The 18,399-nt window shown below is 34.4% G+C and overlaps 1 protein-coding gene across 1 annotated transcript; it reads right to left on the bottom strand.

The window, feature by feature from the left end:
* Positions 1-46: 46 nt before the first annotated feature.
* Positions 47-17,807, bottom strand: LOC149797970 (uncharacterized). The gene is made up of 6 exons (XM_089963057.1): positions 17,654-17,807; positions 5,435-5,617; positions 4,535-4,808; positions 2,917-3,174; positions 881-1,069; positions 47-180 (listed from the first exon to the last, which is right to left on the bottom strand). The coding sequence occupies exons 1-3, from the start codon at positions 17,798-17,800 to the stop codon at positions 4,716-4,718; spliced, it is 423 nt and encodes a 140-aa protein (XP_089819183.1). The 5' UTR covers positions 17,801-17,807; the 3' UTR covers positions 47-180; positions 881-1,069; positions 2,917-3,174; positions 4,535-4,715.
* Between the last annotated feature and the right edge of the window lie 592 nt (positions 17,808-18,399).

Genomic DNA, 18,399 nt, shown 5'->3' with positions numbered 1-18,399 from the left:
TACAACTCATAGAGATCTAGGTTTTCGACCTTTTTGACCATTAAGACTTTAATTTGAGTGTGATGAAGTCCAACAGCATCATTTCCTTGGCCAATGAATTGACTCTGCCAAGTATCATCCACCAATTTGACTATTTCTTGGAAGGTTGCATCCTCCACATTTTCGAGCTTTGACCTTTACCTAGTTCATTTAATTAAAAATATGTCTACATTTTACTGAAAACTACAATTAGGAGAGAAAAGCCAGTCTGCAATATAACATCCTTGCAAACTCCCATCAAATGGATTGTTCCAAACAAGGAGTGAATTTAAACATCTTAAATTAAACTGAAGATGTATGTTACGAATTAATGTGGGACTAGGTAAATTTATTCTGAAAACTGAAAATACATGTTAAGAATTAACGTGGGACTAAATAATTTCTTCTGCAAAGTGAAAATATATGCTAAGAGTTAATGTGGGGTTATTTAATTTATTCTGCAAACTGACAATATACTTTAATTAATATGGGACTATGCAATTTATTCTGCAAACTGAAATGTACAGGCTGGACATTATCAATAAATTTACAGTTGATTTTAGTATTAGAAACAGATCCATCCTGCAGATATAACTGATAGAGAATGTAAGCATGAATTTCTGCATAAAGTCTTTACTAGTTTATTATCTTTAGAAAGTGAATATAAATGATATTAAACAATATATTGTGTGATTCATATATAATTACTGATATTATCAAAACTTGGATTCAGCATAAATGAGGTTTGACAAATTTAGTTATGAACAAGTTATTTTAAAGTAAATATTGGTAATAATATTTCTTTAAGAGAAAAATATTTAGATGAAGATATAAAAGTGATGAATTTCTGAAAGATATATACCTGATAATGCACCTAAAAACTTGGAAATGAAATCTTTTATAGTATTTCTTCCCATACTCCAGTATTCTGGAGTTTCAGACTGTTCATAGGCTTTAAAATGCCAGAAATCAGAGAGAACTTTTAAGATGGCAGTATGGACAGCTCTAACTTCCCTCTACCATCCCTTAAGGATGTATGCATCCTGCTTGACTACAGAGAAAGAAATAATCAGTTTAGTCTTAATACCAGTAATCCATAATCATTCATTCCCCCAAGAATAGAATGATAAAATATACTGATATAATATATGTACTGCAGAACTTGTATTAACATAGGATACAACAATTTGATAGTAATTGATTCTTTTTCTTCTTCAGAAGAGCAAAGGAAGAAAAAAAACTGATATGCTGAAAAAATGTATAAGAAATAAAATTATGCAGAATAATTGTCTTGCTTGTTAATTTATATGACTGTATAGTTTGAGATGGCAGGCTTATTACTATATTGAAAAACTTGACTGCCACTAACAGCTTTCTGAAGATTTTAAAGAGACATTTGTTTTGCCCAAAGGCTGACATAGTATGCATATTGGGAACAATAAAGGCTGCATACTGATGTAACATTTATAAATATAGTATAATACAGCAAATGCAAACCCTCATGTGGGACTCTTTGCCCAAACATAACCAGAGTCATTTACATGTGACATATCCTCAGTCCCACACTAGACTTTTACTGAAGATATCTTAAGTCAATCTTTGCTAGACACGGTTCTGATATGTTAACCCTCGGAGGATCAAGCAGATATTTCGGTACTTTGTCCTAGTGACAGCTATTGAATTTCATAAGTTGCGTCCCTTAGTATGTAAAGCCAACTAACCAACAGCGCATAACAGAGGTGCAGGCCAGCAGTGGAAAATTGCTTATTTATGAGTTCATTCAAGTTGTGTGCTCCTCTTGTCTTGATCATGTAGGAACGTATTCAAATTTGAACAACTTTATTTTGATTGGATCTGGTGGCTTGCTGCTGTATCCAGTGAAATTCACAGACCTGAAGCACAGAAATATCTGCTCAATCCAGCAAGGTATAGCACATGGGTTAACATATTGGAACCTTGGCTTGCGAAGATGTCTTAAGTCAAGCACTCTCAAATTTTATACTACTTTTGCAACATAAAATATAATAACGCAGAAAACCATAAGTATTTTTTTAAAAAATCTCTATATGACTTGCTTGACATGTGCTTTAAGTTTAGTTGAACTATCTTAAATAGTTTGAAAGTTATATTCCAGAAACTAATATGTTTATGGACAGACAGAAAACTGAATTTAACTAAATTTAAATTGACCTTGATCTCTTTTGAGCCAGCTGACGAGTGTGTTCTTTGCAAATAAAAGTGTAATGCTTACTGATGCTTCAGTCAAAATCATGCAGTCAGTTCCTCAGTTGGTTGATACAATTTCAAACCACATCAAAAGCAACTCAGCCAAACAATTAACAAAGATTTTAAATTCCATCAGGAGCAGATGGAGGTCGGGGTGAAAGCATATGAAAGTACAGTGCTGAATAATCCTTCCATATGAATACAATTATAAACAGAAAGTCCTAAAAGACGTTTTGGACTTGTGGACTTTCTATAAATTTTCTTCTAACCTCAAAAAACTTTAAGAAATGTTGATGCTACTTGTGCCACTGTTGAGGTGGATGAGACTTGAGATACAGTAAACAAAACAGAAACTTGTAACCAAAATACAATACTCAAAGCTGATAAAAGATTTTCTGTTTCTGTGTGACTATGAAAAGGGGTTATCTTTTTTTTACTGATAATATACAACATTTTTTGTTTTCCACAAACAAATGTAATGCTCGCCCAAACATGGGGAGGGGTGAGGATCAGACTGAACCCCTACCCCCACCTAAGTTCACTCTTGATCAGCTAGTGATATTACATGGAGTGGAAAACCTCTACATTTTTAGCATGGTTCTTACACAAGCCCAAACTGTGAAAAAAAGATTGAGAAAATATGATTTGTATTAATGTAGCTCAAATACAGACCTCCTCTCTGTTCTCTCTGTTTAACACTTGCATCATACTCTGACAATATATCCCTTATTTTCTTTTTCTCTGCTGGAGGTCATTTATGTATTTTGCTGACAGGTTTACTCTCAAACAGGTAATTCTCCTTCATCTCTTTAGCTAGCTTCTTTGCACAGTCTAAACGTGTCTGCTTGTCTTTGCCAACAATTTTCACTGTAACTGTTGAAACTTTTGCAACTCTAACCTGCACGGCATTCCAAGGTGCTATTTCTCTTTCTACATAAAACACAAAAATGTTATGTTTTACATTAACCACATGAAAATGCTGAAACCATGCTTCAGAATCAATGCCTAACACAAATTAACTAAAAAAAGAAATCACTATAATCATTTGAATAAATCATGATCACTAGACCTATTTGCAAACCTAATCAACTATATGCTGTTGTCCTTGAGGGAGACACAAAGATATAGATATTAGTATTTTCTTTCGAAAATTACTTATTATATATAAAGGTAATAAATGAAATAATAATATATGACAGGAACACTATTGAAATATTTAGAAATTATTATTTTGTCTTATCAATGTCAATATAGTACAAAATTGTCCCACATAAGACTGCTGCAGAAAGAAAGAAATTTCAGAGGATGACGTATTCACCTTTGTATAAGGATGATGAAAGGGAGATAACTCCATTTCTCTATCTGCTTTATAAGTTCAGCCAGGCCACCAGGAAACACAAGACCATAAATTGAAAAAAGGTATCAAAATAAAATACCAGTGCTGCTGGGACAACACTTTATATTTGTAATTAGGCAATTCTTTTCAAGAGAAAGGTACATAACAGATCTTATGACACTAAGGAAAATTTCCATGGCTGTGACACAAGCATGAATGATAAATAATAACTTCCTGAGAATTTATCACGATGTCATAGACATGACAAAGTTGCTTCATAAGTGTCAACCTATTTTATCAACGCTTTCTTAAAAATGTTTTCTTTTGCTTAATATATTCCTATAATTACATACAGGAAAATAATTGCAAATTTGCCACTATTTCCATCTGGATAGTTTTCCACCCATTCATTATAGTTTTAATTATAGGCCACAAATAAAGTAAGAACTCAGAGAGTACAGGAATGAAAAACAACATTCAAAAGCAATTGTGAGATCTTTACAATAACAAAGACTGTCCAGTCTGACCTTCACTGTTGACATCTTCACTTACCGTTTAAAAGATTTCCTCTATCTAATGAGACTGGGTGCAATGAATGACAGATCCTTGTAAATCTAATCCTGGCTAAACAATCGACTCCCTTGGAAAGGTAGAATGCAGTACTAATCATTGTCTTTAGATTGTTCATCACAGAATAAGAAAAAAACTGTCTATACAAAGTATGTCACATGGTAAATTTCTTCTATAATGAAGTCATGTGGATTTGTAAATTCATTTATTATATACAGATCTTGTTATATGAAATTGTGAAGAGCAATTTTTTAGTTTTCCAAGGAAATAAAAAAAATTCAAATTATATCAACTCTTGATTTGTGTTAGGTGTACTCTATGGCTCTTTGAAAGCTACAAAAAAATTATAACCATGATGTTTAGATGGAGAAGTATTATGATCACCATGCTGCTGTTGATCGTGGATACAAGATACTTCAGGTGAGCTCTCTGAATAAGATAGAGCCATCCATCCATCACCACTGCCATCATCATCACTGTCATCATCATCATCATTATCATCACCACTGCCACCATCATCATCATCCTGATAATGATCTATTCTCTGGTCATCTGGGGGGTATTCTTAAGAACATTGGGTTGACTGGGCCTTAAGAGATGATAATTTCTTCAAAAACTTTTGACAAACATCCCAGTCATAGACAACAACTGTCACTTTCTGGAAAAAATACACAATAAAATATTCTCCTTACAAAATCTGCCATAGAGTTATCATACTAAACTAATGATAAAACCTGTTGACAAGTATAACCAAACACATGATTTTCTTGTTTGCTACCTTGTTCTAGCAGTTAAATGAATGAAACTAAATTTCATAAATATTTACTATTTATTTACATGCTAATTTTCCTACATAAGCCTGTATTAAACTGGATTCTTACATGAACAGGCTAATTTCAGCTTATTTAACACATAAATTTTTGTCATACTCAAACATCACAATTGCATGTACTGCATGATGTCTTTTTTATAGGTATCTGTTACATAGTTTAGGAATGCAATAACAATTTAGTAGGAATAACAATTATGCACTGGCTATAATGCAAGCATTTGAAGAAGCATTCAACAAAAAGCGAGATTCCTCTCTTTCCAGCTCACCTCTTATGCTAATGGCATTACACATTTGATAATTAATGATGCAAATACAGCTGTATACATAGATTAGGATTTCAAAGTGGAAATCCATGTAAAACAAAAACGGAAGTTATACTTCATTCTAGAAATCCTACAACAAAAATTAGTTATTCAAATTAGAGAAAACCTGAGTAACTTGTTAGTTATTACCTTTACATTCATCTGGCCATAAGCACCAAATGCTAGCTTGGATGTTTCATCTAACATAGCTTCCACTACTGAATCTTGATCATAGCCATGAAGACGTCCACATCCAAGTGGTGGAAGGGCCAAACTTGTCACGCCATACATCTGACAGATCTTGTAACAGGTTCTCATGACTTTCCTCACCTCCTGTAAAAGAAATATACAATAAAATTAAGTTAGTATATATTATTATGTATATCTATATTGTGTGTCTAGTGAAATATGTATGCATTGAGCTTTGATAAATACATTTTTCATTCCTGTTTGAAGATAAGTCTTTGGAATCATTTGTGGTTGTGTTGAGATACAATCTGAGAGGAAATATTTATTTAAATTATTAATTGGAGTTACAAAATGCTCATTGTCATTTTGGACCAAAAGAAATTACTTTAGGATTATTGAGAACTCATCAAAGACATTTTGAATTATATCATGATACATCAGGACACTGAAGATTATTGGAATTCATTCAGAACATTCTGTACTTTTGGATTTGTGATAGGACGTTTATTTGGGTTTTAATTCACAGTACTGTAATTGTCTTTTTTTCACTTTATGTTCTATGAAAATAAATTGTTTGTTGAACTTTACTTAAATTGTTGGTTTCACTTCTGTTATGTTATATATTTTAAGACCTAGAGTAAAAATAATAATTCAAACAACAACAAAAAGTAGGCAGTACAGAATTCCACCCCACCTACCCCCAGAAAAAAGAGATTCTATAAAACATTCAATGAGGCTTTGTACAATACCACAGCTAATACATGTATGTGTTCTTTATAGTAAAGTTATGCAAATTAATGTAATTTAGCTATATAGTTTTTGACTAACGTCTGCCACCAATCCATAATGAATCAAACCCTGCCTTCTATCTCCAAAAATATTTACACGGCACAATTACTATCTCACTCAAATTATGTAAGCCCTTCATAACTTTCAAATTTCAAACCATAGTGGTCTGTTTGTGATTTATAATGTATCAGCTGCTGACTAGTACAATAGTCAATCTATTGTATTACATAATAGGTGGGAGCTTATTACTTGTGAGTGTATTTTATAGCCTTCAAAATACACGTGTGCACAATGCATGCTATTGACCTGGTGCAACTAAAATTACAATAGCAGATGCACTTTCGATGTGGCAATGACTGCTGAATAACACCAGGGAAACATTGTGATTTAACCTTTTAATACGAAGCAATAAGAATATTTTATTCCACTGCTTTAAATTAAAATCTCCAATGCCAACTAATCACAATAAGTTTTCTGGCAACTGTGTATTGGTGTGCTGTTTTACTAGTACATAGTATACAATAGTACAAGTTATTCTGGTAATCTACTTCTGTACTCTTGTAATAAACCAGTGACTGCAATACATGCATTTTTATACATAATTCACAAATAAATTGTCTACTTCAGTCATCATTCGTTTTGCTTTATTTTTTTTGTTAGATTCAATGTCTTTTATTCTTATAACCCCAAAAGACCTCTAAAAGATGTTGCTCTTGAAAAACCAATTTTTTTCTAGTAAAATGTTTTTGCAATGATACTTACCTGATCATAATACCTTAGGACAACTATCACAACTTTGCAAATTCAACCCTTCCTGGCTAATTTTTTTTTAGTTCCCTATAGGTGGCAATTAGAGTGATCTCCCCTTCATACAGGGATTGTAGACAAATCCAGTCAATACTAAAGGTCTCACTGGATAGTTTTGTATTTTGACACCTCCCTAATTTTTAAGGTAGAAGGCATGAACCTAATTATGATAAGCCTAGCATTTATAAATTCACACAGAAGCTAAATCTGTAATGTGGCTTAAATTTACTTCGAGTTAGGCATGAAAATGGGTTGGTTTGTTTGGTGACTCATGCCTGTTACAGTTAGACTAGCACTGGAGATCAAATGTGTAACTTGGGCTGCAAATAAACAGCCGACTTGGCTTACATATTTACGTATGTCTGCTACAGAGGTAAATATCTAAAACGTGAGATGGTTGAGGGGTGATGCAAAGTATGATAATTTGTTATAGTACTAGAGAACTTTAATAATGCATAAGGCACATACTGATTCTTTTAGCTGCCTTGTCACAGGAAAATATTCAAAATAGCTCTTTGCTGTCAAAAATGAATGTAAAAAAGAGGGGTTGGTGGCAGTGTTGGTTCGGTATAAAAGCCACCATTTGTAAAAGGAATTAACCGGATTGCTGCAGTCAAAATCTCACATGCATGCTTTCAACAAAAATCATTAGTTTGTTTTTATTTGTATCTTCAGTGTAAAACTATTCTCATTTTTCTGCAATAGGTTTTTGTTGGATGAAAATTCACCAGATAAACTGTCCAGTGAGACCTTAAGAACCGGTGTCATTTTTTCAGTCTTGTCAAATGTGATTCACTGTGCCATAAATCATTTCCTTATTACCTCCATGTCTTGAATCTGACATAGTTAGGTATTCCAAACATACACTTCCTATAGATTTGATAGCACTTAATCATAGTAGAAGAAGGGAGTTAACTCAACACTGTTAGACTTACCAAGTATTGCTTCTGTTCCATTCTGCTAATGAACAACAAAAGCCTTAATAGTTTAATGCAAGGTAATTTAATTGAAGTATTTTACATACTTCTTCAGTTTATCAATATTTTCAGTACATACTTAGTATATTTTCCTAATTTAATGACGAGTGCCTTAATTTATGCTTTTACATACATATCTACTCATGAGGTAATGTTTCAATACATAGATTTCATCTTATTTACAGAAATTTAAGTTATAATGGCCAATATATAACAAGTTCTGGGATTTATTTTCTTGTAGGCCTCAAGGTGTATGGGAGCACACCTACTGAATTGATATTGCTAGCCAGAACAACGTTAGAGATTACCTTATGAGTCAGCCGTACCAACTGTTGTGGAGCTTTCCAGGAACAGAGACATCTGCATCATCATCATTGGATTTTTTGGTGAGTTATGTGAAATGGATGTCCCTTTTTACACTATTTCTACTACCCTTGTTTTACTTTGCATGATTTTCTGTTTGCTTTAGGTTTGATTCCATGTAGGTTAAAATCACTAGCAAAACAAATTTCTCTAAATAGTAGCTGGTTTGGCAATGTGATGACCAGTGTGAAAATTATGCAAAGGTGACCTTCTTAATGTTCTTAAAATACATTATCCATACATATTGTTTTATCAACAGGTGGGATGAATCTGGGTATAGAGTTTCATTGTGTAAGTTTCCCAACTGATGTGGTTCAGTGTGGCGTTTGGTAGTGTTGGGGTGGGGTGCTCCCAATATATTATTTAAATTACTATGGAAGTCCCACGCAGGCTCGATTTTGTAAGAAGTGAAATTAGTGATAGAGATAGGTAAAGCTCCAAGCCCCAAGCCAGCAATGCTGACAGCTAAATTATTGAGAACATGAACGTGAAATTCAAAGGAATAACAATTTAATACAATTCAATGTTCAATTGATAATAATTTCCCAATCACTCTTCTTCCTCTCGACCAAGTGATAGCCTATTGCATCCTGTGATTTATAGTGTGAGATTGCTTTTCCACCTGTCCTTGTTTTCTACTCATCTGTATCTCTCCTATCCTGCCAATTCCTTCTCTCCTTCCGACTTCCCTCTTAACTCCTTCTCCTTGACTGCTCTTTCTCCAGTTTCTCCTCCTCCTTGACTCTGCTCTCCAACTAGCCTTCGATTCACAATCAACTCCTCCTACTAGTCTCTATTCCATCTCTCTCCTAGAGACTCAGGACTAACCACACCGGAAGTCTGTCCCCTAAAAGCTTCCTGTGAAAACACAAAGACGTTAGCATATTTCCTTAGCCATCTCATCTCACACTAAACCAACAATCAATCATCAGATAAAGGCTATTACATTTTTCAGTCACGCATTCATGCACATTGAAATACCCATATGCTCTTGTATGGTAAACAACGTCATAATAAAAGCACGGAATCAACTACTTATCATACAGACATCAATAAACTGTGTCACATCCATATATATATATTCTTAATCTCATTATACTGAACAATAGCACAGCAATCAGACGCATCTCCGTACATTACACTCCCACAAGTGTACACAAATATTCAAATATCCATATTAACTAATTTTACATACTGCAACCATATTCCAAAGTTACAATTCAATTCAACAGTGGCAAAATCTAGAATATCACATGAATAAATGCACTAGTTTACTACAAATTAACCAAATAGCGAATTACAATATTAATTCTAACTACGAGCTAGCAATCTACATAATTCTTTACATAATCATAGCTCATTTCTCAAATACACATGTGAATTAAACACTACAAAGGTAATTCTACGTACTAATGAATCTAGTAATGAAGTATACATACTGCACATAATTACAATTACAATACCATAATATTCTGCAACAATTGAGCAAATAACTCACTGACCTTTATGAAGCTTTGTCTTTCCTTAGAATTTCCTAAGTTTTCCTGCCAATTCACGAGTTGCTTCCCGGAGTTATTGCTACAACTTCTCAGCACAATGTTTCACAATGACTGGGGTTTCTGGTCGAAAGTACTCAGTTAAATTTGGGTTGAAATGGTGACAACACCCTCTCTCAATTCCGAGTGGATATCGATTCCACCCTGTTCTATTCAACTTAGCAGAAAATGCTCCAGCCGTCTATCAGCGTGGTGAGATTTACGATGTCAACAAGGGTCCTTTGTTCTTGAACAAAACTTTCAACATCCCATGTGATTTTTGACACCCCAAAAAGCTGGGCTCTCGTAAGAATTATGAACAGGACCACTATAACTGCGGGGTCTAACATATATACATGGCTTCTAACCAATTCCTTTGTTTTGACTTACATAATCGCGGGCAGGCAACGTAACATTCAGTTTACAAAGTTTGGTCCATACATATTATGTTACCTAATGAGTTGCCTCCCTTAAGTCTACCTCAGATTTCTCTGTTCTTAGTATATATTTGACCATCCCCATGAAATCAGTGAGAGAGTTCTAGTCAGTTTATATATGCTGTGCATCATTCATATTTTTGTTACATATTTAGCATGCACATTTTGCAGTTATTTTACAAGAGAATCAGCTTGGCTTCTTTTAAATCTTTTATTCACTACATTTTGAGATTTCATAAATAGTACTATTTTTGCTGTGAGATATCACTGATTAAACCAGGCACTAACACTACAGGATATATTAGCTATGAAAAATGATGACATTGACGTGTTATAAGGAAATTGTATGTTTAAGTGGAAAGTAAAATGAAAATATGAAGGTGTCTAATAGCTGTTGGTCTATATCATGGCTCTTGATCATCGACAACTGCCAAACATCATAGGAAACAGAAGATTGTGAATTTTACACATGGTTGTTTGCGTTTTATTCAGAATCGCCCAAAGTTTTGAAACTGAGACGTGTTTCCCCTAATCTGACTGGCATATAAATTCTTAAGGTCTCACTAGATAGTTTCGTATTTTGACACCTAATTTTTAAGGTAGAAGGCACGAACCTAATTATGATAAGCCTAGCATTTATAAATTCACACAGAAGTAAATCTGTAATGTGGTTTAGATTTACTTTGAGTTAGGCATGAAAATGGGTTGGTTTGTTTGGTGACTGCCTGTCACAGTTAGGCTAGCACTGGAGATCAAATGTGCAACTTGGGCTGCAAATGAACAGCCGACTTGGCTTACATATTTACGTATGTCTGCTACAGAGGTAAATATCTAAAAATCGAGATGGTTGAGGGGTGATGCAAAGTATGATAATTTGTTATAGTTCTAGTAAACTTTATTCATGCATAAGGCACATACTGATTCTTTTAGCTGTCTTGTCACAGGAAAATATTAAAAATAGCTCTTTGCTGTCAAAAATGAATGTAAAAAAGAGGGGTTGGTGGCAGTGTTGGTTTGGTATAAAAGCCAGCATTTGTATAAGGAATTAACCTGATTGACACAGTCAAAATCTCACATGCATGCTTTCAACAAAAATCATTAGTTTGTTTTTATTTGTATTTTCAGTGTAAAATTATCCTCATTTTTCTGCAATAGGTCATTGTTGGATGAAAATTCACCAGATAAACTGTCCAGTGAGACCAGTGCTGCTACTAGAGCAGAAGACACTCTGTCTATATGGATGCAACTGTGTAAAGGCTGGGAGGGGTATGTGTATTATGATCAGGTAAGTATTATTTTTTTTTAAAATACCAGCAAAAAAGGACATTTTATATTGAATTGTTTTCTGATAGCACTTACCTAATCACATTAACTTTAGGAATTAATTCTGCTATGTCCTGAATGTAGCACTCTCATAGACTTGAAAATGTCTTACTGTCTATTCTTGTATAGACAAAGGGAAGCAGCTCTTAAGATTACCTACCCTCACACTACTAGTTGGCACCTGGTATACATGATATCATCAGTTTTAACTTTCACTGCAAACTGACAGCAGGCCTCTGTGAATATGTGGATTTTTTATCCATTTCTGTTAGCCATTCAATAGTATTTCTGGTGGTACATTAAGTCAAACAATTATATTATACAGTGTATACTAAATTGTTGTGTATTTTGGTGAATTTTCAGATATTTTGTCTGAATCTGTTACTGTTTGATATGACGTGTTTACATTTGTAACGCAATATTGCAGCTATGTGGTACTGCAGTACAGCTGTTCTTGTTCATAGGTTTGCCTGTAGGCACATATTATCACTTTATTTTCATATATTTACTTCCTACATATTATGCATTCAATTTTTATATCTGATTGCCATTATTATATATTGTATTTACATCTGGTGTCCTTTTGTTTATTTTTTCAGAGTCTGTGACAACATGGCAATTAAATGTAACAGATGAGATGTTTCAAGGTAGTGGAATACAATCATGAATCCAGCTTTCTTGCACCAAATGCTCATTGTCCAAAACCTTTGAGGGAGTGCTCTTTGTGGATAGAAGATGTATTGTCCAATATTCTTAAAAACAAAGGCAAGAAAAAAATGACTCAATCCAAATCAAGCCATCAAGACATTTTAAGTTTTAAGTTTAAACCTCCCTCTCACTTGTTATCCACCTGGTAAATTGCTTTGTGTAGAGGATATATTGCAGATGGACACCAACAGAGATCTTTACTTGAGGGTGATCAATAGGATCAATAAAGTTTTGTCAAGGTCAATATTGACAAGAAAGTATGACTAACGGTTGGATTCAAGAGGTAACAAAAGTAATTCCTAACACTAATGTGATTGGGCAATGTATCTGATGGAGAAATTGGTTTCCTCTTCAAATATATTACCCTAACATAATACCTTACAAAAAGAGATAACAAGTGGAGGGAGTTGCATCCCCTTAGCCTTAAGAGGCAATCTCTGATCCCCAAAAGTATGTGAGACAGCTTCTAGACAACCCGATAGGAGAATAGACTCCATACAAAGGACAGCAGCTTCAAAAGGGAAAATATTTTCCACCTGCAAATCCAGTGGTAGTTGTGATCTGCATCCCTATGAATCTCGAAAGACCTGGGTAGGTAACCTTTTGAACTATGACTATAGGTCATACCAGGCTGAGCTGTGCTTTTTGGGATGAAAGATCTCTGAGATAAAAGCTGGAAAAAGTCGACTCTGTTGGACCTTTTCCCACAGTGTGGAAAAAGTTGCAAAAGTTTCACTCAAATGGAATATTGTGGCAACTCTCCTAACTCTGTGAATGCCAGCTGGTCTTTGTTGATTAGCATGCCAACATATGCTTGAAGCCTGTGTTACATGTTTAGGCTCTTTCAAACAGTAACAAGAAAAGAGTGAAGACAACAAGCTTTGTAAAATTTAACAAATAATTTATTTCCCTAGAGAAACAAGGTAAAAATGAGAAAGGAACTTATGCTTTTACGAATCAAATCCCCCAAAAAATACAAGAATAATCCAAGAATTAAAAAGTAGAAGTCCTAGCAATAAAAAGTCCTAATGAAACTGATGAAACTGAGTTTGAATTCTGATAAAATCTAAAATGGAAGGCGATGACATATGCTGTGGTCAGCATCGTACTGATGTGTTAACAGTTCTTTGTTGAATTACGGAAAATAATATTCCAGTGTTTGAATTCTGTGTAAATTTTTATAACTGCATGCCACATCCTCGTCCAAGAACTAATTAAGTGCACAAGTATTTCCAGGGAAAAATAATCTCTTGGAATCCAAATAATTTGAAGAAAACAAAATAATTAGCCCAAAAAAAAAACTGGTCATAACAGAAAACACCTTGATGTCTCCAGTGTTAAGGCAAGTAATGACTATTCTTTCTCAAAACATTAATAATAAATCTAGCTATTGTGCAAAACAGATGTCCGGATGTGGGTCAATCCTCTGGAAAAACCTAACTGATACATGTTATTTGTCACGTACTCCAAGTATGGCCTCGATTTCACTTGATGAATCTTACTCTGAGAAAGAATTTTTAAAAAATTGTTTACTTCAACTCTTACTGATTCTGAATCAAGGTCAGGAACTAGGTCAGCATTAGATACAAAGTTTCTATTATTAGTTGTTTAAGAAAAACAGTCAGGTCAAATAGAACTGAACTGAATTTCTGGAAAATGTCAAATCCAGTGAATAAAGTTACATTACAATAGCATGTAATGGAATTCAAAAAATTTAAAACTTACAAACAATTAAATTAAATCAAATATAAATTAAATCAAATATACATAACATCTTGACCAAGCTATAGATGGAGTAGGAGGAGGAGAACAAAACTCTGGTGGCAACAGTTGAAAGACTTCCTCAATTAATGCTTGGAAGGCAGTCTTCTCTTGTCAGCAAGATCTTGCAAAGACAGTGGAGCTTGTGAGTGTACTTGGTCATCTCAGGTTGAATGGCTGTATGCAAACTGAACAAAGACATTCTGTCTTTAAGCTTAAATGATAAGATCACTCGAGGTAGTAAGTTGTTGCAATCTGAGACTCATGGCAGAGTGTGCTTTTGATGGAATAGTGTCATCTTATCTTGCAGTACATTGAGCCATTCTTTGTGCTGAGACCAGTTAAGGGATATTTGCTGCTGATGTGTGAGATAACATCTGAGTAGGCTTGCTTTAATCTAGGTTGATCTCCAGTGTAGCAGATAAAGTTATTCTATATTTGGCTTACAATGTAAGATCAGCTGTGGTGGTGAGATATGCTAACTCCCAAACTGTCAGTGAGTGAAGTCTCCCTTTGAATGGCCAAGGCTTGAGAACAAAGTGAAGTGACATCCTTTGGGTACCAATGCAAAATGCTTGGCATCGTTTGCAGTGAGTGTATTGTGGCACTATGCAGGTTAGGCTGAGAGCATGATTGTATAACTTGGGTTTGGCAAACTGAATCATTCTTCTGGTGGCTGACTATAGATGATCAACTCTAGTACTGACCCTTTCAGAGCCATATTGCAGATTCCAGTCAAATTGGAACAGAGCCATCATAGTTGGTATGATGTTGGCCAGTTTATTAAACAGTGACAGGGTATTGGATATTTTATCCATGTAGCCGGCCCATACATCTGAAATACAAGGCAGTATGGAGGCAGTTTGTTCTGATCTTGATCTCGCTCAAAGGCAATTGTGTGTAATTAAGAAGTCCATGCTAAGGCTAGATTAGCATAGAAAACATACCTGTATGTATCTGACGTATCGGAAATTATACAGCATTATTATACAGATTTTGTATAACACACTCCAGACCTGTGCATTATTTAAATATAGCAATGTGAGGTGACACACTAGTGACCCATGCAGGTATGTATCAAAGGTGCCCAAGTGTGCACAGAGGGCAAAGTGAAGATACTGGAAAGACATAACTTTGTCATTGAAGAAAGAAAGAAAAGCTGGAAATTTATAGATGGAATATACTTCCTTTCAAAGAGAACACTCCTCCAACTTGCTTTAAAATAAAAAAACTTCCAGAGTACCGGTACTTGTATTTGCATTGCAAAGCCTCTGTCTGTAGCGAGTGTGTTACTAAGCATGGGTGGAAGCAGTAACTGAAGTATTCACAGGATTTGGTACTCATACCTTTATCATAGGAGATTTTTCTAACTGTCACCTTGGTGGGTAGATAATATTAGCATTTTAGCTAAACAGGGCTAGATTTGCAAGGTAGTAGGAGTACTCCCAAGGTATGATGATTGAGTAATGTATCTGAAGAAGAAAGTAATTAAACTGCACGTTATAATCCTATCTGTTGTGCTAGCAATAACCCAATGTAGTCAACATGGAGCCTTAAAGAAGCAATACTGCATAAATTTTCAACATATTTACTTTGGTTTTGTTGCTTCTGTTAGATTCCAATAGTCAAAAAATGTTGAAATTAACCTTGCTAAAAACCGCATTTAAAGACAGTCAAACTTTGATGTACGTAAATCTTTCCTCTTATACCAATGTCCATTCTATAAAAACACTCAGTATACCACTGCCCATCTTATACAGCCACTTAGTATACCAATGTCCATCTTATAAAACCACTCTTATACCAATGCCCATCTTATAAAACCACTCTTATACCAATGCCCATCTTATAAAACCACTCTTACACCACTGCCCATCTTATAAAACCACTCTCATACCAATTCCCATCTTAAAAAAGCCACTCTTATACCACTGCCCATCTTATAAAACCACTCTCATACCAATTCCCATCTTATAAAACCACTCTTATACCAATGCCCATCATATAAAACCAATCTTATACCAAGTCCCATCTTATAAAACCACTCTTACACCACTGCCCATCTTATAAAACCACTCAGTACACCACTACCCCTCTTACAAAACCACTCTTACACCAATGTCCATCTTATAAAACCACTCTTATACCACTGCCCATCTTATAAAACCACTCTTATACCTATGCCCATCTCATAAAACGACTCTTACACCACTACCCATCTTATAATACCACTCTTACACCAATGCCCATCTTATAAAACCACTCTTATACCACTACCCATCTTATAATACCACTCTTACACCAATGCCCATCTTATAAAACCACTCTTACACCAATGCCCATCTTATAAAACCATTCTTATACCAATGCCCATCTCATAAAATGACTCTTACACCACTGCCCATCTTATAAAACCACTCAATATACCACTACCCATCTTATAAAACCACTTTTATAACAATGCCCATCTTATAAAACTACTCACATACCAATGCCCATCTGACAAAACCACTCTCATTCCAATGCCCATCTTATAACATCACTCTTGTACCAATGTCCATCTTATAAAACCACTTTCATACCAATGCACATCTTATAACACCACTCTTGTACCAATGCCCACCTTACAAAAACCACCCTTGTACCAATGCCCATCTTATAAAACCACTCTCATATCAATGCCGATCTTATAAAACCACTCTTATACCAATGCCCAGCTTATAAATTCAGTCTTATACCATTGCCCAGCTTATAAAACCAATCAGTAGACCCTGACCATCTTATAATAGGGCTACAATCATAGATCCCATTAACTTAATGAAACTTCATTTATAATCTCCTATTTTATTTAATTTAAGTTCTAGACTAAAAACAACATTTGTCACATCCTTAAATATTATATTTAACACTGCCTGTTTCTTTCATGCATTAACTTTGGAACATATATACCCCAGTAAAATGATCCATCACTTAAAACACAAGGCAGGGTTCTCATGAGCAGCATTATTTACAAGGAATACTTTATTAAAATTTTAAACTTATCTGACAAAAAAAGATGTAGGCCAATGAGGCAAAATTTTCATTTTTTGATGAAGTACAGGTTACAATGTGGTTTACTGAAAACCATGTGTCAACATGACTAAACATTCAGAAGAAATGCGTCAAGAATGTATACTTGATAGGCACTAGAATCAACAAGATTTCTCGAGCAAAATGTGTCAAGCTTCATACCTATTCATCATAGTGAGCATTTGTGTAAAGTTTCATAACCATTCCTCATATTGAGTATTTGTGTCAAGTTTCATAACCATTCCTCAAAGTGAGTAGTAGATGGAGGAAAAGAAGCAAGAAGAATGTTCTTATTTAATGGCCACCTGATATGGAAGATGCTGAAAATCCCTGTACTTTGAGCAAAGCATAAAATCTTTAATTTTGTGTAAAGACAACTAAAAGTCGACAGGAAAATAGTAAATAGCATACCCTTTCAGTGTCATTTACACGTGTCTTCAACATGACATGAAGAACTATGTCACACTTCAGATTTCCAGCACCCGATGTCACAACAAATCCTTCTTCTGCTAACTGAACATTACTCTGGTACATCTGAAAGAAAAGCAAAAAATCCATGAATCAATTTTTGCTTTCATTACTAAAGTAAGAGGTTCAGATTCCGATCCTATGTAACCAAATGCAAGTACAGCTCAACCATTTAACTAGTTTGTTTATATAAGATAGACCCTACTGATGTTCAACATTAAAAGAAAGGGTGAAGTTATCAATGTAACACGATAGTCGTGTAACTAAATCAGGTTTGAAAAGACATGATGTAAATAAGAGTTATGAATTGGTTCTGAAACCTTCAGTAAATTTTCAACCAAGTAAATTTGATTGCATTATTTCTTTAACATGCATCTCTGCAAGTTATACAGCTTTAAGGCTAATGTGATCTTATTTTTCTTTTCCTAGTAAATGGCCAAAAACTTGTTTCCATTTTATGAGATAAAGTTTTAAAATGAAAGAGGGTTCTCACTAGGATTCCATGACTATCAGTCTGGAAAATGTTGGAGTAAAAACCTGTCATCCAAATCCTCAAATCAGGGTTATCATGAATCATTTAGATGTGAAATGTTAACGTGCTGTGAGCACAAAACTAAACAAAGTACTGGAACATTGTCAGTGTTGTTATTTTTTCCAAAATATATACATGAAATGCATATTAGGGTTAA

This window comes from Sinohyriopsis cumingii, chromosome 6 (genome assembly GCF_028554795.1).
Source record: "Sinohyriopsis cumingii isolate HCF-2022 chromosome 6, ASM2855479v2, whole genome shotgun sequence".
NCBI classification, from domain to species: Eukaryota; Metazoa; Mollusca; class Bivalvia; order Unionida; family Unionidae; genus Sinohyriopsis; species Sinohyriopsis cumingii.
This window is presented reverse-complemented; position numbering and strand designations above follow the sequence as displayed.

Excerpts from the sequence above, each read along its gene's own strand:
- LOC149797970 (XM_089963057.1), bottom strand. The coding sequence starts at position 17,800 with ATGGATTTTTTGCTTTTCTTTCAGATGTACCAGAGTAATGTTCAGTTA. Across the intron at positions 5,618-17,653 it reads GTGTAAATGACACTGAAAGG|GAGGTGAGGAAAGTCATGAG; the intron begins GTATGCTATTTA and ends TTTCTTTTACAG. Across the intron at positions 4,809-5,434 it reads ATGGCCAGATGAATGTAAAG|AAAGTGACAGTTGTTGTCTA; the intron begins GTAATAACTAAC and ends TATTTTTTCCAG.